At 53.9% G+C, this 21,377-nt stretch overlaps 1 protein-coding gene across 49 annotated transcripts in view; it reads right to left on the bottom strand.

Moving 5' to 3' along the window:
- Positions 1–14: 14 nt before the first annotated feature.
- LOC131807412 (uncharacterized) overlaps positions 15–21,377 on the bottom strand; it is a 36,334-nt gene continuing 14,971 nt past the window's right edge. For 2 of the 49 annotated variants that reach the window (XR_009344445.1, XR_009344469.1), the window contains 8 exons: positions 16,248–16,500; positions 15,551–15,758; positions 14,107–14,869; positions 10,941–11,132; positions 10,711–10,865; positions 7,771–10,140; positions 1,632–1,830; positions 15–466 (listed from right to left, as the gene is read on the bottom strand). Coding sequence is in view for 13 of the 49 variants with exons in the window: in XM_059132717.1 (XP_058988700.1) it covers positions 10,405–10,865; positions 10,941–11,132 (653 nt within the window). In the remaining 36 variants the exon portion in view is untranslated. The other 47 variants (XR_009344464.1, XR_009344475.1, XR_009344460.1 and 44 more) reach the window with 43 other exon arrangements.

Below are 21,377 nucleotides of genomic sequence, written 5' to 3'. Positions count from 1 at the left end.
AACTTCAAAATACATGCACTTGTGATGTTGATATTTATTCAAATAAAATGAAATCTGGATCAATTTACACAAGTCTGGGCACCACCTCATGACTGTTCAAGAACCCTATTTCTCCACAACCCTATCAATCCTGCAGATGGCTGGCCAAACTGGCTCACCCTGGCCGGTATAATTGGTAAAGAAAGGGCATCTCGATCTGATTGACATTTATGAATCGGTGAAGAGGAACATTTTTTCACGTGTTCCCAAGTTACTGGTTTTTCATTTTGTAAAGTACACAGATTCAGAGAAATTGAGAAGTGCAATTTTCCAATATTTCTCTCCATAGCTGAGGACCAGACACCCATACCTGATGTCAGGTCCAAGGTTATAACTCACGGAACTCGAATGGAGGGGTTCACAAACATCCCCAACTTCATCTTCGTGACGAAACACTTTCTACTAAATCCCTCTGCACATGGGACAGCTGAAAGGAGAAGAAACGGCGTTGACTTGCCTGAGAACTGGACTTTGAACACCACCTTTCTGGGCTTCTGTTCTTCCCCAAAAGAGAGAAGGGTCCAGTCACCCAAGTGTCCACTAATCTTCATCAAAAGGCATCCACTTTTGGCAAGCAAAAGAAATTGGGTGGGAGATGGCCTTTAGAATCCTGTGTCTTCTCAACCTGACAGTACAGGATTTGTTTTGTTTGTCCTGCTTCTCCTTTTAACATTTAGTCTTCACTCCACCTAGACGATCACATTCACGTGGTTTGAAACCACGTGTTCTCGTGAACAACATAAGCTATAAAGTTTGAGAAATCTGTTTCCACCTCATGCCTGATCACCACCTCCTCCCCGCCACCTCATTCCTTCCCTCATAATTTCTCATCCCTTTATGGTTCATAGTTTATGTCATTATATAAGAGGGTTTTCTCTCATTTTCCAAATTTCAAAATATATACTGGTGCATTGGGTTTTTCAAATGATTTTGACTGCTCCACCCCACTGCCCCACCTGGAAGGCACTTTCTTTCTTGCTTCTGGAAAACCCTAGATGACACCCCACCAAAGTCCTGCCTAGAACAATGAGCATGGGATAAAAGAGAAGGATCCAGAGTCCAGCAGCTTTAAAACATTGTTTTAAGGGACGCCTGGGTGGTGGCACAGCTGGTTGGGCATCTGACTCTTTGTTTCGGCTGGGGTCATGGTCTGAGGTCATGGGATTGAGCCCCGCATCGGCTCCAGCTCAGCTCAGAGCCTGCTTAAGATTCTCTTCTCTCTCTGCCCCTCTCCCTTGCTCTTTCTCTGTCTGTCTCTCTCTCTCTCTCTCTCTCTCTCTCTCAATGGGTAAATAAGTTTTTAAAAAATTTGTTTAAGTGCCTGTATTTCCCAGTAGGGAAATTCTTCCTTGGTGAGTGGGAGCCTCATCTCTGACAGTCTTCAGAGAGATGCAGTCAAGGACATTGTAGAGATGTCCGTGCTTGCCTTCCATGTCCACGATTTCACGCTGAAATTTGTTCATCCATGTATTCAACAAACATATAGAAAGCTTCCTTTGTGCCTAGCCACACGCTAGGAATCAACGCATGGAAAACGGAATCCCAGCTCCTTTCCCACATTCAGGGGTTACAGTCCGGTAGATAATACTTACCGAGTCCAGGGTTGTCCTCTCAGCTGGGCAGGTGTTGCGATGCGCAAATTTCCCAGCCACACGGAGGCCCTGCGGCAGACAGATAGCCAGTTAGAAGACCCCTGGTCCCTCTTCACCTTGTGCAGGTGTCCAAAATAGGCACAGGGCTCTAAAGGCCCAGTAAAAATCCAACCTTGGCTGATGGTTCATCACCCAGGCCCTGTTGAAGGAGAAAAAAAAAGCAATAATTCTATAGGAATCATTGGAAAGTCAGAGGGGAGAAATCCCAAACCACTACAGGGCCTGCAGTCTGTCAGGACTCACCGCACACTGAGAATTTATCCCAGGAGTCAGGAGAAGGCCCAGAGTGGACAGCCATGGAAGCAGCACCGGAACCATGCTGGACATTCTAGGCCCATGATTCTAAGGTAGAGGTTGAAAATAACAGTTCCGGGCTGCACTGTGTCAAATTCCTAACCCCCACCACCTCGGAATGGGACCATATTTGGAGAGGGAAGCTTTCAAGAGGTAATTCAGGTAAAATGAGGTCATCAGAGTAGACCCTTGTCCAATATGACTGATGTCCTTACAGTAAGGAGGTCAGGACGCAGACTCGCACAGGCCACGTGAGGACACAGAGAGAAGGTGGCTGTCCACACGACAAGGAGAGAGGCCACAGGAGAGACCAGCCCTGGTGACACCTTGATCGTGGAACTCCAGCCTTCCAGAAGGGTGAGACAGTCCTCCTTTGTGCTTAAGGCCGGCGTCTGTAGCTCTCAGTTGCAGCAGTGCTCGCAGAGTCGTAAACCATCATGTATCACCTCTGTGTTTTGAATCTCCTCATTGAGCCATCGGTGTCTGTCCCCGTTGTAAGAGGAGATCAAAAGTCCTTAGAGGAGGAAGCCACAGGCTATGTGTCTCACACGCGTGTGCAAGCACCAACACACACACACGTCCATCCGTCCGTAAAGTTGGCTCCTACCCGTTGAAGCGCCGGTTCCAGCCCACAGGGAATCCCGATTGAGGCACCACCTTGAGAAGGGAGAGCAATCTCCGTGCCTTCCTCCTTCCCGCCTCAGTGCCCGCTTCCACCCGCCCTGCCACCCCAGCCCCGGGAAAGCTGGGCCCCAGGTCATGGCACACTTGACCAAAAACGGCCGTGGCTGCGCATTGGGAGGAGATAATAAATTTCCGTTTCCTTCTCAATAACTAACGAAGTGGATACGACTTCAGGAGCCGGGTCCTGCCACGCACAGAATGTGTCCACGCTTCTGTTTCCGTCAGCTCCGAGGACACGTGTCTGGGAGGCTGTGCTCACTGGGCAGCCCCCACGAGGGCTGAGGCCCTGACAGGGAGCTTGGACGAGGCCCGACGGAGTGGGGCGCCAAGCTGGGCCAGCACCGCCTCTGCAGCAGGGCGGAGAGCCCGTGGTTCTTCCCGAAACGCGCTTCACTTCCTTTCCCTCACAGAAGAATACCTCAGCTGAGCCAGGCGGTCAGAAGGGTCACGAGGCCTGGGACGCCACGGTAGTTCACAGACTACTACTACATGAGGCCACTGCCCCACGAACAAGCCTTGAGATGAGGTAAAAGTGGGTCTACCCGCCAAAAACATTGAGACTTCTCATGCTGGCTTTTCTCCCTTTTTAAGGTTTCAAAAGATGTCATTTAGTCCCAGCGCTAACGTGGGCTGCTTCCTCTCTGCACAGCTGTACCTGACGAAGACTGTTTCTCCATCCAGTGAAGACCCTTGAAAAAACCCTCCATAAACATAAGTCTTTAATTTTCATGATGTTATCTTATCATAAAAACAACACCACAATAAAAAAATAAAATGAGAATCCAATCCAATAACGTTGCCCCGCGGCCCATACCTTAATAAAAATTAATGTTTCTCTTCATTCAAATGATTCATGTCCATATGCACCCTGAGTTTTTGCATATAAAAGATAAAACATTAAATAGTAAATAACAAGTCGTTTGTTTTTTTCTCTTCGTAACAAATGTGTTTGCCTGGGAAGGGCGTGCGGGGACGGATGTAAGAACGAGCGGAAAGCACGAAGGGTGAGGGTCATGGAGTCGTCAGCTGTCATCAGACGGCCGGGACTGCAAAAGAGTCCCTGCTCTGCCCACCGGTCACACTTGAGGGACCCCCACCGGCAGCTCCAGGACCGGTCACCAGAGTCCCTTGCAATGGGGCCAGCAGCCCACCGTCTGGGACACCGTGCCCTCCATGCTCCCGCTGGATTACAGACTTGGGTGGGTGAAGCGTGGTCCTATCTGAGAAAAGTTCACCGCCCACATCTGAAATGTCCCCCTGCATGCACTCCTTCTCTCCTCACCCGTATCCGCTCCGGACCGGTCATTCGGCCAGCAGGCCATTCAAGGGGACTAGAGGTTAATTCTCATCCTTTGCAGGAAAAGCGGTTTCCAAGTCTCCTTTTCTCCAGCCCGCGGTAGCCGGCAGCAGCTCAAGGCCCGGGATGGAGGGGCCCCGCTGATCCCACAGCCTCTCCCTACGCTGCTTCTGGGCTGGAGCTTCCCTGGGAGAGGCTCCCTCTGGCCCTGTGCTGTGGTGTAGACAGCAGCCTGGCAGTGCGGATGCCGCCCGACACCCACTTACCCACTTACCACTCCTCCCCACTTCACCCCAGAGCCCAGCCTGGCTCCGTGAACGGTCCCCCATGCAGGGGGCGGTGGCCCGAAGCCTGGATCCACGCCCCGCTCGCAGACCTGCTCCGGCCTCCTCCCCAGGGACTGGCCCTCGTCTCCTCTCCAGGCCAAGTCTTCAGCATGACTCACCCCCTCGCTCGACAGGGGCTCCCAAAGGAGCCCCCAGACTCCTCGGAGATGCGGGGAGAGGCGGGGAGAGGGAAAGGGTATAACAGTGGCCCTCAACCATCTCCGAGGCCCCATGACCAATTCCAGATCATCACAGACCAAGTCAGAACAGTGAAGCATTAGCCTCAAGAAAGGGGTAAACTTTCCACACGGCTCCAGAACCCAGAAATATCCCAGAGTGTTCTACAAGGACCTTTTCATTAGGCTCCCGGCACTCTAGAATCTCCCAAATAATGCTGACACAAGACACATGCACACGGGCAGACACTCAGAGACACACAGAGACACACACACTAACACTTTCGCCGGATTCCATGCAGTTATGTGTCTAGAAATTGCAATATTCCCTAAGCAATAAGAAATTAAATGCTTCTGACTGAATGGAGGAGGCCTGAAGGGGTGGGGGGCATTCGCCCACATACGAGACTAAGTGTTAATTTTGCTCAAGGGAACCTCAGGCCCTGCCGTCCGCATCGCCCCGGGCGGCCCGCCGTCCTGCTTTCTGTCCCCTGCCATCCTCCGTCCTTCTCTCCTCCTCTCCCTCACCTGGAAGACACGGGTGTCTCGGGCACGCGGCCATCAGTCTCCTCGGAAAACTACCCGACTGTCTTGAGACACAGCTGGCACTTGGGATCATGGGCCACGGAGGAGAGGACGGCGGGGCTGACCTGGACCCGGGTGGCAGAGGCTGTCCGTGGGGCAGGCTGGGGGACGCCCTGTGTCCAGGGCCAGTTTGTCACCAAAGGGTAAATGAATATGTGTGACAGCGTGGCCCGTGTGTGCGGGAACTCCGGGGCATCCCCTGGTGTGTGGCCACGTGTGCACATGTTTGCCGTGAGTGGCTCTCGCGGGTGAGCACGTGTGCGGCGAGTGTGTGAGCACATGTGTGGAGACCGTGAGCAATCACACGTGGAGAGTGTGTGGTGTGCGCTTGAGGGTGACTGAGGCCGCAGCCGTGTGCGTGCAATGCGTTGTGGGGAGGCCGCAGGTGGAGGGGTCCGGGTGTCCATCCCCAAGCCGGGGAACCACCACACAGCGGGACAGGAGATTAGAGAAACCTCCCCTTCTTGAGCCCTGTGCCCTAGCACGTTGGCAGGTCATCAAGGCCTGGTCATGAGGGATCCCCCAGCCTGAGAACAGCAGAGCTAAAGCTAAAATCCATCGAGAGAAACCACATGGAGAAGCAAGGGCAGAGAAAGTCCCCAGCGGCCGACCACAGGCCCATGAAGACCAAGTACAGTTAGCAGATCACTAAGGGGCAAAGGGACAAATCAGATTCCTTAATCAGGGGCATGGACGCACCTACCAGTGACTCCCGGGGGCAGAGTCCCCTGGCTCTGGCATCGAAAGAAGGGATCAGACCACAGCCTGCCTCACCGGAGCTATGGGACCTGTTCTAATCGGCCCACGCAGCCAGGCCACCTCGGAAACCAACCAGACTTCCCTCAGACCGTGCTCAAGGGAAGGGCTCAGGTCCACCAAGGCGCTCTGACCATCACGTGCTGGGTAATCGCTAGTCCCTGTTTCCAGAAAGGACCTGCAGCTGCTCCTGACAGAGCGAGACAGCCAACCCGTTTAGAAGCCTAAGAATCTGGAGGAGCGACCCAGAGGCGAGGCAGCGCGGCGCACGGCACCGCGGGACATACGACACCCATGAGTCCGCAGCACGTGGCGCTTGTACCATGTATGGCAAACGCACAAAGGGATACCGCTTTGCCGTGCCATCCAAAAACAGAGCGTTCCTATGAAAACATTCGTTAGCCAAAATGGCATAAAGCAAAGAAGAAATTACCATTAATTTCTATGGGAAAAGGGCTGAGCATCCCCAGACCCCCAAAATCACCTCTCTTACTTAGGCTTTTCTGACACCTTAGAACACCTCTTGCGAACAGATGCACAAAATAAATGAAATAAATCACAGGTGCTCCCAGACACAGTTCAAAGCTCTGGGGGGCTGGATGCGGGGATGAGGAGTGTGGGTCCCCGGGAAGGTGCTCGGCTGGACCCCTCACCCTGCTCTTCTGATTTCTTTCAGTTAATGAGAAAAAGTACTAATGTCCCTCCTTCATTAAGCAGGGAACCTCTGCACACTCTCCGACGAAAGTCTGCACCTGGAGGGCAGGAGCAGAAATGCGAGGGGTGGGCAGAGGTGTCCGGAGAGACACGGCCAGGACAGGGCCACCGGCAGGACGTGGGGCTTCAGCGGTCTCAGATCTGAGAGGCAGCCAGGGTCACGGTGCCATCTGCAAGAATCGAGGGTGTGACTCTAGGAATAAGTCAACTGTCCCGGCAATGTTGAGTCGGCCTCCTCTCCACAGCCTTCCCAGGAGCCCAGCTCGGTCTTCAGGCCACTGCTCCCACCACTGCCCGTAAGGAAAATCCACGGAGGCCTCACCTGCACACAGGTGAGCCGGGTGGTAGGAAAACACACCCTGCTCTTTTCCACTCCGGAGGAAGAACCAGAAAGGACCCCAATCCCTGCCACCGCAGTGGGGGAGGGCCAGGTTCAGAGAGTCCAGCACTGGGCCCCAAGGGCTCCCCAAGGCAGACCACGTTGGGGAAGCCAGAGTTCAAGGCCATCTGGGGCGGCAGGGAGGGCCTGGGCTCAGACAGACACAGGTGCCTGGGTGGAAGGCGGGATGAGAGACAGGAGGAGCACACGTAGCACCTCAGCCCCGAAGCTTGCTGTCTCCCAGACAGATGCCATTCTCACGGGGCCCAATCACGGGGCAAGGCCAGCTTCTGTGTTTCCGGGTGAAAAACTTTCTTCTTCCATCAGGTCTGCAGGACCTAATCAGAATCCAGGCTCCTGGGGCCGGGACCATAGAGGCCGAGGATCGGGGCCGTTTCAACAACAAGAAAAGGCAACATCAGGAACCCAACACGTGCTGGTTATTCTCACCGACTTCCACAGACCAGAGGCTGCCCCTCACTGTTACCAACTTTCCAAGAACACTGATTCCTTTCTCGAAAAGTTCCCCCAGGGTCAAGATTCTCCTTCAAACCCACCTAACCTCCTCATGGCCAAACTACCCTCCCTGACTTGGCGGGAGGGTCCCACAGTGACCACGGGAGAGCAGGTTTCCTGCTTCTGAGGTTCAGAGCACAAACACCCTCCTGGGCCAAGCCTGCCCCAAGGCCAGCTTAATTGAAAATGACTGACAGAACATTCTAGACACCCAGAGTTCTCAGGACAGCACTTGATTCTCATCAGGGTCTTGGGTGTTGAGTTCCCCCACCACGGTTGAGGTGGGCACATCATGAACTAGGTAAATCCATTTTCCTCAGGGATGAGAACCCAGGCCCCTGAAGGCATTTACCACAATAACGGAGAAACTGGACACGTTTGTCACACTCAGAAATCCCCAGAGACCCACGTTCGCAGTGGTGGTTCGCCATCAACAGCCATCGGGGTTGGGAGGGTGTGGGCTGGTGGCAAGTTTATGGTTACAGAACCATAAAATGGGTAGAATCTTCATGTCTGGAAGAACATTGCACGGAGGGAAAAAAAATTGAATGAGTTTTTTTTTTTTTTTAACTTGGAAACTATGTCATATCTCTCTGCTCTTTAAACATTTCACAATTCAGAGACCATGAGCATCAGTCCCTTCAATATAGTATGCCTCGTTATTGTTTTATTAAAGATAATTTTTGAAACTTCATTTTCTGAGAAGAAAGGGATGATGAGAAATATGCAGTCCACATTGAGAACAAGGAGTCATTCTTCAATTTAATTCTAAAAATCAAACATAGCAATAAAAGAAGGTAACTTTACCCTCCCCTGACTCAAGAACCATTTACCTAGACTCTTTGCTAAGATATTTCAAAACGTCTATGGGAGTGGAAGCGTGCTTGCCTGGTGACTGGATCTCCACACACTCCTGAAGGCAGTGCCAATTGTCACAGACTCTTCCAGAAGCAACGGGCCCATGTGTATACCACACAATGTTCTAACTGTTTGACCCAGAAATGAATCTGCTGGGACCCAGCCCTAAGGAAACAGTTTGGAAGAACCAAAATGCTATACGCACGAATCCGTTCACTATAGAGGCACCAGGGTGGCTCAGTGGTTAAGCATCTGCCTTTGGCTCAAGTCATGATCTCAGGGTCCTGGGATCGAGCCTAGTGCTGGGTTCTGTGCTCAGCGGGAAGTCTGCTTCAGATTCTCTCTCTCCCTCTCCTTCTGCCCCTCCCCCTGCTCATACGCATGTGCTCACTCTCTCGCGCTCTCTCCAAATAAAAAACTGTATGTACCCAAACCATGGAACATTGTGCCTCTAATCACAACCGTGATGAAGATAAACGTTTCGGATATATTAGATGACTGAATCAAGTTACAAAATGGATCTTAGTCTGACTCCCGTTTTGTAAAATTAAATATTTTGTCTTTAATTTTAATGTCTTAATTTTTTTCTTTTATATAACAAAAAATATTTGAAAATGGAAGGGGAGCCTAATAATTTAAGCATACAAGTATCTAAGTTTTAAGAGCTAGAACTATAAAGCTCTTAGAAGAAAACATAGCTAAACATCTTCGTGACCTTGGATGGGGCAATGGTGTCTCACATGTGACAGCGAGAGCATAAACAAGCAAAAAAAAAAAAAGGTAAATTGGACTTCATCAAAATTAAAAACGTGTGTGACAAAAGACACCAACAAGAAAATGAAAAGAGAACCCACGGAACGGGAGAAGATATTTGCAGATGGTGCATCTGACAAGGGGAGAGTACCAGACTATATGGAAGAACTCTTACAACTCGAAAGTGGGCAGAGGGTCTGAGCAGACATGTCTCCAAAGAAGACATACAAATAGTCGCTAAGCACATGAAAACGTGCTCATTAACATTCGTCAGGGAAATGCAAATCAGAGTCACAATGATGGGCGGGCAGGTAACTGAGGGGTGGGAATGAGTCTAATGGAATGAATCATTCCTTGCAGGTCATTTTGACCCCAGATAGCAGATGCAAAGACTCCATACCCTCGTACTTTTGAGTTTCTCACTGACAGCCACAGGAAGGCCCGGAGCTGACCTCAGCAGGGAGTGAACAGAATGCCCTCTCCTTGGGTTAACACAAGGCAATGTTTGCACAGAGATTTCAGATCTCTTGACCTGGCAATCCCATTGGTGTAGAGAGAATGGGGACAAACACTAGGTTTAAATACTCTAAACGAATTAAAGACTGAGATAGTCAAGTGGGAATTTCCAAATCTGATTTTTTTTTTTTTTATCATAAACCCACACTCTTGACTGGAGTGATTCTTGGGAGGACAGTACAGCTGCTGCGAGTGCGGGTCCTGACCCCCCCAGCCGGGACTCTGCGTGCACATGGTCCCCCGTCTCCCACTTGGAGCCGAAGATCACTTCCTATGGCCCAAGAAAAGGTGCAGGAGGGCTGTCCTCAGCCGCTGACCTGGGCTGAGAGCGCATGAAGCCCCACCTTCGCTCTGGGCTCAGTTAGTGCTCTGAAGCCTCCACTCAAAGCTGTCCTGGCCTAGTGTCGCGTTTAGGGAACGGTGCTGTATACGCAGGCTGCCACAGACCGGGGACAGACTTCACCGTGAACAAGACGGACTTTCCCCCAAGGCGCAGGGTCCTTACCTTCTCCCCAGGTTAACCCAGAACTGACTCCAGGAGTGACGTCGGCTTCGGTAACCCAACCCCAGAGAGGACGGCGGGGGCAGCCAGCAACTGAGACAGAGGGGACGCACCAGTCACTGATCGGGTCCAGCCTGCCACTCCCGACAGCAGCTGTGGCCCCGACGCGCCCCACCCCGACAGATCATCCTGCCACCCCTGTGGCGACACCCAGTGTGGAAAAGGCCCACCCAGCACCGCGCAGGTGGCCTTCCTCGCTCTGGGGCCTGGCTAACAGACCAACGGATGGGACTCTTGGGCTGGGCTGAAAGTGACGCTGTGACTTCCCACAGAGGAGCGAGCCCAATGAGTCTCCTCTCATTCCCGTGTAAGTTCTTCCCATACGAACACGTCAACCAGCCCAGCCACGGGTTCAGGGACACCGAGAGCGGATGAAACCGGGGAGGAGGGAGTGAGAGTTGCCAGACTCCAGCCTACATCCCCGTCATGGAGCCAGATGCTGGGATTCTGCGCTGCCCACGCTGGGCCGCACAATGCCCTAAAGAAGCCCCGTAAAGTGCAAAGCCCGTGTTCCTTGGTTTTGTTTGTTTGAGAGGGAAATCCCCCATTGCAGACGTCCAGGTTAGCGAAGCTGCCTGTGGCCAAGGGTCCCCATGTTCCTACCCCGGCCCTGCAGATGCGAAGGTGGGGTCCTCTCCCGCGAGCCCTTCCACGTTTCCTGAGAAGGGGCCACCGACGACTGCATCTTGAGTACAAATCATTCAGGAAGGACATCAGTGAGGTGTCCACCAGTGGGCCAAGTCCTCCGGCTGGAGTTCCTGTCGTGCCCCGGACAGCATCAATGGGGGCCCCGGCAAGGCTCTTCTCCCGGGGCCCAGGCCTGGCACACTCACCTGTAAAAGGGCTGGGATCTGAGACTCCGAAGGCCCCTGCTGTCCTAACGTCCTCCGCCCTCCCTGCCTGCTGACGTAAGGTCCCCAGCCTGGCCTTGGATGTGCCGAACACTTTCAACGATGACCAGTCTTGACGGCAGGGACAGACGGGTTCAGCAGAGCCAAACCCACCACGGGTCAATGAGGAGTTGCCTGGCCAAATGGACAACAATATAACCATCTTTGTTGATTTAGCAAGACAGTCTTTTCCTTTATCTCTTGTGAAGAAAAAATACCATCCTTCTTAAACTCATCTGACAGCCAGTCAAGAATTGTTCATTCCACACGGGTCCTGCCACAGCGTCATACAACTCTGGAGGGAAACTGAGGTCTGGCGGGGTCAGGCCCCACTACACTTCAGTGTGCTCGCAGGAGATGCCTCGTGGGTCTGTGGGCTCAGGCCTGGGCAGCAGGTGGAGAGTTCCAGCCAGGGGCGCTCGGGGGGCCGGCAGCCCAGGAAGGAGCAACTGGACAGCAAAGCCAGGAGGACAGACTTCCCATCCTGGTCCTCCAACAGTTAGCCCTGTGCTTCTGAGTGTCGGGCACACAAAGTGGGGTGGGGGTGCTGCCGGGAGCCCCGAGGACACCAGCCAGAAACTTCTGCCACTCCTGGAGGCCCTTTCAAAAAACACCTGAAGCCAGTGTCATGATTGACTGAGAGTAATCACACTCTCCCAAAATAACTTCGAGCAGCACAGCCCCAAGATGGACAGCAGGGCAGGTGATCGGTACAGGCTGTTAGGACGGGAACTTGCAGGAAAAGTCTCCGAGTGTGAGTTACAAGGCCTACAGCAGAAAGTCAAGCTGGCCTGGCCCTCGGCAGCCGAGAGGGACCCTGGAACCCAAGGCAAAGCAAGAAGGGACCCAAGAGGAGTCACCATGGGGTCTGGAACACAGCAGGAAAGCTACAGAGTAGCAGGGCTATGGGTCAGGACGCATGCTGGGGTCAGGTAAGGAAGGGGCCAGAGCGTCCTCACTGGAGGAAGTGGCTAAGCCATCTAAGCAGAGCTGGACAGGTGGCCGGGAACCGGGAGCCCGGCCTGCCTCCCCTGGGATCAGATTAAATTGTCTGCACCAGCCTGGACAAAGTCACCGGCTCTCCGACACGGAGCAGGGGCTGGAACGGAGAAGGCAGCAGGGACCCTTGTAGGAAGGAGGGTGCCAGGGCGGGCAGTGGGCAGAGGCCAGAGCCGGCTCGGGACCACATTTCCCCAAAGGTCACTTGTCTCCAGAATCACCTCTTAGGTCCTCCCTGGCCCTCCCTTTCTCTCCGCAGGCTTCCCAAAGCCTCATTCTGCTTCCCCGCCTCCGAGCTCCTGGATATCATCATCAGACACAGACGCACCTCAACCTTTATGCCGATCTCTTTTCTACATCCTCGACTGCATGTCAGCCTCGGAAACCCCCGCGAGGCTGGCCTTGCTCTCTGCATCTTTCCAGTGAGGAGGCTGAGGCTGAGCAAGGTCACCAGCCTGCCCGAGGCCACCAGCCTCCCCGAGGTCACCAGCCTGCCCGAGGTCACTAAGCTGCCCGAGGCCACCATCCGGCCCGAGGTCACCAGCCTGCCCGAGGCCACCAGTTTGCCCGAGGCCACCAGCCTGCCCGAGGCCACCAGCCTGCCCGAGGCCACCAGCCAGTGAGTGGCAGTGGTGCTAATGTAATGAGCACTTTACAGATGCCGTGTCATCAAATCCCGTCCCATTCCCTTTGAGGCCAGCGTTTATCTTCCTCATTCAGCCTCGGGAAACTTGGAGAGACTGAATAACTTGTCTATACTCCTCCAGGTAGATTCAAGCAAGAATCCATTCAGGTCACGTCTGAATCCGAAGCCAGTGTTCTCCCACTCGACTATGATCACCTCTAGCCACCGTCTCCCTCCCTGCTCCCTGTAAGTTGTAGGACTCCCCACCCTCAGCCCCCGAACAGTTTCAGGGAACATTCTGGGCCTGCAGGCTTGGGCTGGGTACCACCGGCTCTTTGAGCCAACACTACAGGAGCCGAGTGCGCCCCCTTCGCTCATGATGATGGGGTCATCGACCCGCTAACTCTGCCACACACACACCCCCCGTGTGCCACCACCCCAGCAAGAACCCTAAACTGGGCCCTGCATGGTGACATGCATGCTGGAGCTTCTGTTTACCGGCCCTTTGTCCTGGGAAGGGAAGATCAAGGGACAAATCCCTCGATGGCCTCTCCTTGGGACAAAACCGAGCACGAAATCCCTACTGATATGATAACTTTGGTGTGCGCACGAGAAAGAGAGAGAGAGAAGTCTGCGGAGAAAGAAGCTACCGGCCCTCCTTGATGAGGGCCCGTTGGAGGCCCTCAGACCACGTGTCTGCGGCTGCCTGAGCAAAAGACCGGCAGACCCCTCAGGCCCGGTCCCTTGGTCAACTCCGCATAAACCAGAATGTTCCACTCAGGATCACTACAGTAGGAGAAGGATACTGGACCTTTCCACATTTTGAAAATATGCCAGAACGTCAGATAATCGGGCCTGCTTGAATAACTATGAGGCTCCCTTTTTCCATTTTAACCAGTTTCTTTCAGGCAGATGATGCAAACACGGTCTCACTCATGTGGTGAAGAAGAAGGTCAATAAAGCCACGTTTTTGCCCTAGCTTGAGACCCCTACCCAGCCGGTCCGTGAGGACCACATGCTGACGCACTCAGGTAAACTGAGGCCCTGTGGGTTTCCGCTCTGGCCATGGCAGGGCTCCAGTGTCTGAGGAGCAGATGCAGGGCTGGAGGTAGGGTTTCTGCAAGACCATCGTGAGCGCCAAGAGCAGGGAAGGAGCCTGGGCCCTGGGCTGCAGACACTCAGAGCTGCACAAAGGGGGCAGGCCAGGCACTTCCCGTGTCCTCTTGCCACCTGCGTGACCTTGGATGGGGCTGGACTTCGCCTCTGTCCAGGATCCCGCAAGTAAACGTAGAGGAGGGAGAACATGCATGATGGACTGTGTGTCCCCCCCAGGTGCCATGCCCATGTGCACCATGACGGTGACCGTGCTGAGCTGAGGGTGGCTACACACAGCATTTCCCACCGGAAACTGCACCCTGATGTCTGGACTCACCCAACCTCTCCGCAACTCAACAGAGGCGCACACAAAATCAATCAGCAGATTACTCCCGCGTCCTGGGCACTGGCTGTGTTCGTTCAAGGCTCTTGCGTGTCCCTCACGATGACTCTCCTGCGTCTCTGGGTTGCAAAGTCATGGGGAAGGAAACAGAATCTGGAAAGTTGGGTCACTTGCATAAATAGGCTATGCTTGAAGACCCACTTTTTCTAGTGAAGAGAGGAACGAAGGTCCCATTCAAGGTAAGAGAAGCAGGACCCTCTCAGAGAGCCCCAGTTCCTGCTTTTCTTCCCTTCAGCCCCAGCAGACGAGGCCAGCTGGTCCCACACGGCCACCACCCGAGGAGGCAGGCTCGGATCTGGCACACACCATAGGACTCTGCCACATCGGCGCTCAGTAAAGAGTAGGCTGCAAGCTTCGGGCTTGTTCTGGAAGCACCGCCCATGCCAGCCAACCCCAGGGACCTGGGAAGTTAGGGACGAGCTCCAAGCTGGCCAAAGCCAGCCGTGACTAAGTGGGTCTGCCTCAGGCCCACAAGAAGGCTTGGGCTGTCCTGCTGTTTTTCATTCACCGGTTGGTTTGCTTTGGCTTTGATCTCTAACAGAGCATGTCTATAGTGTTACTCTGAAGAGAAAGTGTCCTTTTTCTGCTTAGAAGGCCCCAGACATCTTCCTTTTTCCCTCCAGTGCACGACCAGGAGGTCCCACCTCAGGACTCAGAAGACAGGAAAAGACCAACGTTTCACTGAGGATGTTTCCAGCTGAGACGTTGCTCTTGTGGCTCTTTCAGATCCCAGGAGAAACACTCAGCTTGCTGCCGGAGATAATCAAGTCTGTTGTCAAATACTGAGAAATGAGAGCTCTTGATCGCCAGAGCCCTGGTGCTGCCCACCGCCCAGAAGCAGTGTATTCTCCCAGCATGATTCTGTTACTGGTTCTCATGGAACCTTGAACTTCTAACGACCCAGGGTGACCCGGTCTGACCCTCGATGTTGGTGATAACGAAACTGAAACCTTGGAAGCGGGGGCTGGACCAAGGTCACGGAGGTGTTGGACGCAGAGCCGAGAGTGGTTGGGCCTTCAGTCATTGCCTGTTGTGGGCTCCGTGGGGTCACCCCAGAGCTCACAGGTGGAGTCCTAAGCCCCAGTTCCTCTGACTGTGCCTGTATTTGGAGACAGGGCTCTCAAAGAGGCAATTAAGGTAAAATGGGGTCATGTGGGTGGGCCCTAATTCAGTATGACTAGCGTCCTTAAAAGGAGATGAGGACACAGAGCGGGAAGACCCAGTAAAGACATGGAGAGAAGATGGCCGTCTACAAGCCAAGGAGAGAAGCCTCAGTAGAGCCAGCCCTGCCAACACCTCGACCTTGGACTTCTGGCTCGTCTTTGTTAGAGCAGCCCCAGGACACAGCTACAGTGCCTTTCTCTGCTTCCCCATGACAAGGCAGCCATTTAGGGAGTGCTAGTTTTAAAGTACATCACTTTGCACACTTACTGAAATTAATGAAATGTTGAGGGAAGCAGGTTTCATTAGTAACTGTTGTTCAGGAGAATCCCTGGGATGTTGCTCGTATGGGGCAGGTGGTGGTGATAAAGTCATGGAAATGGCTCTTCCAGGTGACTGGTGAGCTCTCTATGCAATTGGTTCCCAAAGAAGTCATCCAGAACGTTCCAGGCGGCAAGGACAGCCCTGGAGCGACTATCTAAGGGCAAGAGTGCTCACTGTTAGGACAGGATCATTCAATTGTTTGAACAAAATATAGTGAAAGTTTCATGAGTTTTCTTACCTCTCAAGTTCAGAAATAGAGCAAGAAGTGAAGCCTGGGGAGATTTCGGAAAGACATATGGAGGCAGGCGAGGAGAAGGTTGAAAAAAACCAGAAAACTGCCCCACATGTGTGTCCGACAGAACTTTAATGACCAGTGTTCTGCAGACAAAGACTGCCATGAAGAAGAATGCCATCGGTGACAGAGGCCACACACATGGGCTACAGGTCAACCTGCCTCCAACACGTGCAGGCTGTGCGGGTTTGGGCAAGTCCCCTAACCTCTCTGTGCCTCGGTTTCTCCATTATGTTTTTAAAGAAAACCCACAGTAGTGCTTGTCTCACAGGACAGCTGTGAAGACCCAGTGAGTTAAAACATGTAAAGCTCTTCTTAGCGCCGTGGTCGGCACATGGAAGCCGCACTCACCTTCAGTTGCAGGTCGGGTCAGTCTCTCAGAGAAGCAGTTACAGGGAAACGCAGCACGTGTTCTGATGAAGGGCTCTGGAAGCCCGGAGAAGAGAGCTTCCGTCTAGGCCACTACAAGCTGGCTCTGGCGGGCCGATCGGGGGCTGTGTTCTGGAAGAGAGACCTCCAGAAGACGAAGTTGGGGGACTCGAGAAAATATCACGCCGTTTGGGGAACCACAAGGAGTGTGTGGCCTCTAGAGCTGAGGAGGGCACTGGGAGACGAGAGCAGAGAGGCTGAGACGGGTCGACCACCAAAGCCCACCCCCCCCCGCCCCGTCGTTGCCCAGAGAATGGACAGAAGGCCCGGGGCACAGGAGTCAGGCCTCAGCAGGTTTTGAAGCAGGACGTGGCAGGGTCCACGGAAGAAGGAGACATTCCCACGGCTCTGAGGAGGCCCAGAGAAGGAAAGGGACTGCCCGCGGGGACAGACGTCCGGGCAGTGGCCACAGGCCCAGGTAGAAATGACAGGGGCTGAGGTGAGGGCCGTGGCCGTGAGGGTGGCGGCCGAGGCAGAAGAACGGGGGCCTGGCAGAGGCGAGGCTGGGGGCAGCAGCTCATCTCCTCCCCCAGAGCACACAAGGCAGGCGGTGAGTGGGATGGGGCAGAGGGGACATCAGCCTCTCCCAGGCTTCTTGCAGGATCCTCGGGTCCCTTCTCGCCCTTTTGCTACAGTCCGAGAAGGCGTGGGCTCGGGGCAGCACCGCCGTGGCCGGAGCTCCCTGGAGGACAGCAGCAGGCCTCAGGCCCAGCCGCGGCGGACGGCCCGTGGGCAAGACACCCCTGTTTACTGTAGCAGCCCCTGAGACCCGGGGATCTGTCACACCGCAGAGCCCACCCGAGCACGCGGCAGGGGGATCAGAGCAGCGGTTGCGGGGCCGAGGACAGAGGCGAGTCCAGGAGGAGCATGTGGGCCCTGGGGGAAGCTGGTGCCGCCGACTCGGGCAGGAGATGCCGGACACCAGGCCTCCGCTTGGACCGCAGACACGAGCGTCTGGGAGCTCCCAGCAGGAAGTGGAGGACCACCGCGGCGCGGGTGTGAAACCCGTCGGGGAGATCTGGGTGTGTGTGGCGGACCGCGGGCAGGGAGCGCTAAGAGCTAAAGGGAAGAAGAGTCTGGAAGAAAGGCCATCAGCAGGGACAAGAGGGACCCAGCGAGGTGTCCCTGATGGAAAGACATTGAACACGAAGCAGGACAGAGCACGGCAGGAACGGGGAAGGAAACCAACCGACCCCCAGCACGGCCCCAGGGGGCTCTCGGTGCCCCAGGTGGAGGCCCGCTGCGGATACTGCCCCCTCCCCAGGGCGCAGAAGGTGCCAGAAATCCAGGAACAGAGGGGGCGACGCGGGCCGGGATTCAACCAGGGATAACGCTCGGGCAGGGAGACGGCAGGTGTTTCCGACAGCCCCGCCCCTGAGGCGCTAGCGGGGCGAGATAAGGCAGGTTCAGAAATAACTCACTGGAGGCAGACAGACGGGAACAAGTGCCCCCGAGCCCGGCAGATAATGAATGCACCAAGGGGCTTCCAAAGGGAGATGACCTCCAGCTGGAAGAGATCGGGAAAGAACCCTTTGAGGCAGGGCCCGTGGGGTCCAGGCTTAATCGCTGGGGGCCAGCGTCGCCTCCAGGTTCAGGAATGACGGTGTCTCTCCGTGGTCTCGCTCTGCTCAGCGGCTGCCACCGCCACAGTGAGAGTTATGTGGCTGAACACCCTGTGCTCCTTGCGTGAACGACAGCATCGCGCGTGGAGTGCGGTCAGGAGAGCGGACTGGGGGGTCTCCACGGGCACTCCTGGATGGCGGGAGCAAAAGGGGTCCGAGCAGGACCCCAGGACGAAGTGAATATTTATGCCACATGCAGTGGGCCAGACTGGCAAGGACCACCGTACCGGCTTTGGCGATTACAGGCCGCACCCAACACCTCTGCCCAGGCCGCTGTAGCCAGACACCGCGAGCAAGATGGCCTAACCCAACATCTGTCTGCTGCTGGGCCAGGGCGGGAAGAGATGGGGCACCCGTACAGCCGGGTGCGGGTGAAGGCCCCTTCCCGGCTTACACACGCCACTTCTTTGCCCTGTCCTCACAGGGTGCAGGCAGAGATCGCCTCAGTGGGTCTCTTTTTATAAAGGTACTAACCCCATTCACGGGGACCCCACCCTCACAATCTAATCTGCTCCCAAAGACCCCAATCCCACTCCACGAGGGTATGAAATGAGGGGAAGAGCGGGACATAAGCCTTCAGTCCCTGGCACTCCCTGATAAACCCCCTACTGGATAGTGAGGACTCCAAGACATAAGCGTCACTTCCCAGATCTTCTGAATAATCAATCAGTTCAGAGCATGAAGGACATATTTTTTTCTAAAAAAGAGAAACAGTTCACATAATGAACGGATAGCTGTTTATTTAGAAAAAATATAAACTTTTTAAAATAAAACGGAAATGGGCACAAAAATCAATAACTTTTTTAAAGTCTTTCTTAAAGTTTTATTTATTTTGGGAGAGAGCGAGAGAACATGTGAGCGGTGGCAGGGAGGGGCAGAGGGGAAAAGTCTCAAGCAGACTTCCGGGGCCTGAGATCACAACCTGAGCCGAAATCAAGAGTTGGACGCTCAACGGACTGAGCCTCACAGGCACCCCAATCTCTAAAGGTATTTCTGCAGGACGCCTGGATGCCTCAGTCCACTATGCATCTGCTCAGGTCATGATCCCAGGGTCCTGGGATCGAGCCCCACATCCAGCTCCCTGCTCAGCGGGGAGTCTGCTTCTCCCTCTCCCTACCCACTGCTCGTGCTCTCTCTCACTCTCCCTCTCTTTCCCAAATAAATAAATAAAATCTTTTTTTTTAATTATTTTTGCATCTCTTAGCTTGATTTCTTCACACTACCTTTTGGGGTCTCGGGTGAGAAAATAGAAGCATAAGGTTTGGGATCGACCTGAGGTCACAAAGCCAACTATGGAAGGACAGGCTTGCTTCCGATACAGCGCTGCGGGAAAGATGCCCACCATTCTAGAATCATAGCTCTAGCTGACTCTTGGGGAAGGGCTCAGAGGAGACAACTCCTAGGCATTACTGCTTTGCTACTGTGTGCACTAGCCTCCCAACACAATGACCACGTCCAGGGTTGAATCCTTGAGCCACAGCCTCAACAAGGCCTGAGGGCCAGGAGTGAGGGAGGAGGGAGCCTTGCAGATCGCTCGTCCTCCACCTGCCACCGTGGGAGCCTACCGGGGTGTCACAGAGGGAGCTGAGCTCGGCACAAGGAACTTGCTAGAGTTGGATGCCACAGTCCCCAGCAGGGGCTGCAGGTCTCCCCAGTAAATCAAACCCCGCTTTCTGCCAACACAACCTTCCTGCTTTACCCTCTCTGGGGGTCGGCATCCCCCCTCGCCCAATACCGAACTTCTAAACTTAGAACTCCTGTTGGCCTCCTCCTCCCCAAGCACACACACATCACAACCTGTGAGGGCTGCTTCCAGCCCCTATTCCTTCCATCCGCAAGAGCAATTTGCCCAGAGGTTACTCTCTGGAAGCAGAAGCATGTGGCCTGGTGTCTTTTGATTTGGGAGCCGATCCGCTGGAAAAAGGTATTTTGCAAGGCTCAACGGAAGGAGACCCTCCCCTCCACTAGCCACTTCGCAGACATATGGCCTGCTTTCCCACCAGTTAGGAAGTGATTATTGGAGCAGCACAAACAGATTTCTTTGTCAACGTGGAGGTGTGATTTTCTCAGGTTTTGTGAGAACACACACGTACATATTTTTACCAACCCAATCTGTTTTCCAGCAACCCAGTGGCCGCAGGGTCTGGGAGACCAACATGAATATTTGGGCGGCACAGAGGGTTGCCTGGTGAAGTCTCTAGAAGCTTCAAGCACACCTGAGCTGACAGGAGTCTGAACCGCCACAGAGGAGGCCCTCGGGTCAACAAGTCGTGAGCTGGAGGAAAGGTGGGCTGCCACGAGAAGCACAGGCCTGGAAGCAGGGGCCCCACGTCCACTCTGGGTCCGCGGACAGCCTCTTCTCTTCCTACCTGCCCAGGCTCTCACCTGTGACGGGAAGGACCCCACAAAGCTGCCTCGTGCACACAGAACCCTACCACAGGGCTCCTCGGCGACATAGGGCCAGAACTTTTTTTTAATTCACTATTGCTGGTGTAGCACTAAGATCTCTTTGAAATAAAATTTAAGGCTTGCAAGGGACATTAGGGCAAAGAGAGCAGATGTGTTAAAGATACCACATTCCTTTATTTCCATTACATCCCTAATTACCTTGACAATCAAAAACTTTTTTTGTGTTGCTTTACAGTATAGATCTGTGCTATCCGATATGGTAGCCAAATCACATGAGTTACGCTGCATTTTTATTAAACAAATTCAAAAATGTAGTCTGTCCTTTGCACTAGCCACATCACAAGTACTCAGTAGTTGCACATGACCGGCGGCTCTCATACTGAAGAGCGGAGATAAAGAACATTTCCATCATCACCGAAAACTCTACTGGACAGTGCTCGTAGAGACCCCCAAGGAGCAAAAGCTATTGGGGAAAGCGCAGCGGGAAAATGCTGGAACCTGGAGGCGTGGGGTGGGTAGTAACTGGCTGGACCAGTAGTAAAAAGCTAAATCCTAAACCAGAATTGGGAGGCGCTATGGAGGCCGCTGACCCTTGACATCTATCGGGTCTGGGCAGCCATTCAAGGCACCTGCCCAAACTCTCTGAAAAAAAGGCTAAACCAAGGTAACAAACTCTGTTGAAAGGACTAAAAACTACGTGTCTCCTTTACCTTGACAAACGTGCCTTCTTGATAACATAAGAGGACAGTGTATTAGCTTGCTGGGAATGCCCTAGCAAGCTACCAGCAAACAACACAGTTCTGGAAGCTGGAAGTCTGAAGTCAAAGTATGGATGAGGCTGGTTCCGTCTGAGGGCTTTGAGGGATAAACAGCCCCATGCCTCTCTCCTAGCTTCTGGTGACAGCCAGCAAGCCTAGCATGCCATAGCTTATAGATGTCCCCTTCACCATGTGGCGTTGTCCTCACATCTCTGTCTTTACATGGCCCTCTTATTGAACACACCAGTGGCATTGGCTTGGGG

The sequence above is a fragment of the Mustela lutreola genome, chromosome 9, assembly GCF_030435805.1.
Source record: "Mustela lutreola isolate mMusLut2 chromosome 9, mMusLut2.pri, whole genome shotgun sequence".
Classification (NCBI taxonomy): Eukaryota; Metazoa; Chordata; class Mammalia; order Carnivora; family Mustelidae; genus Mustela; species Mustela lutreola.
Note: the sequence above shows the minus strand (reverse complement) of the source record. Positions and strands in the feature narration are given on the sequence as shown.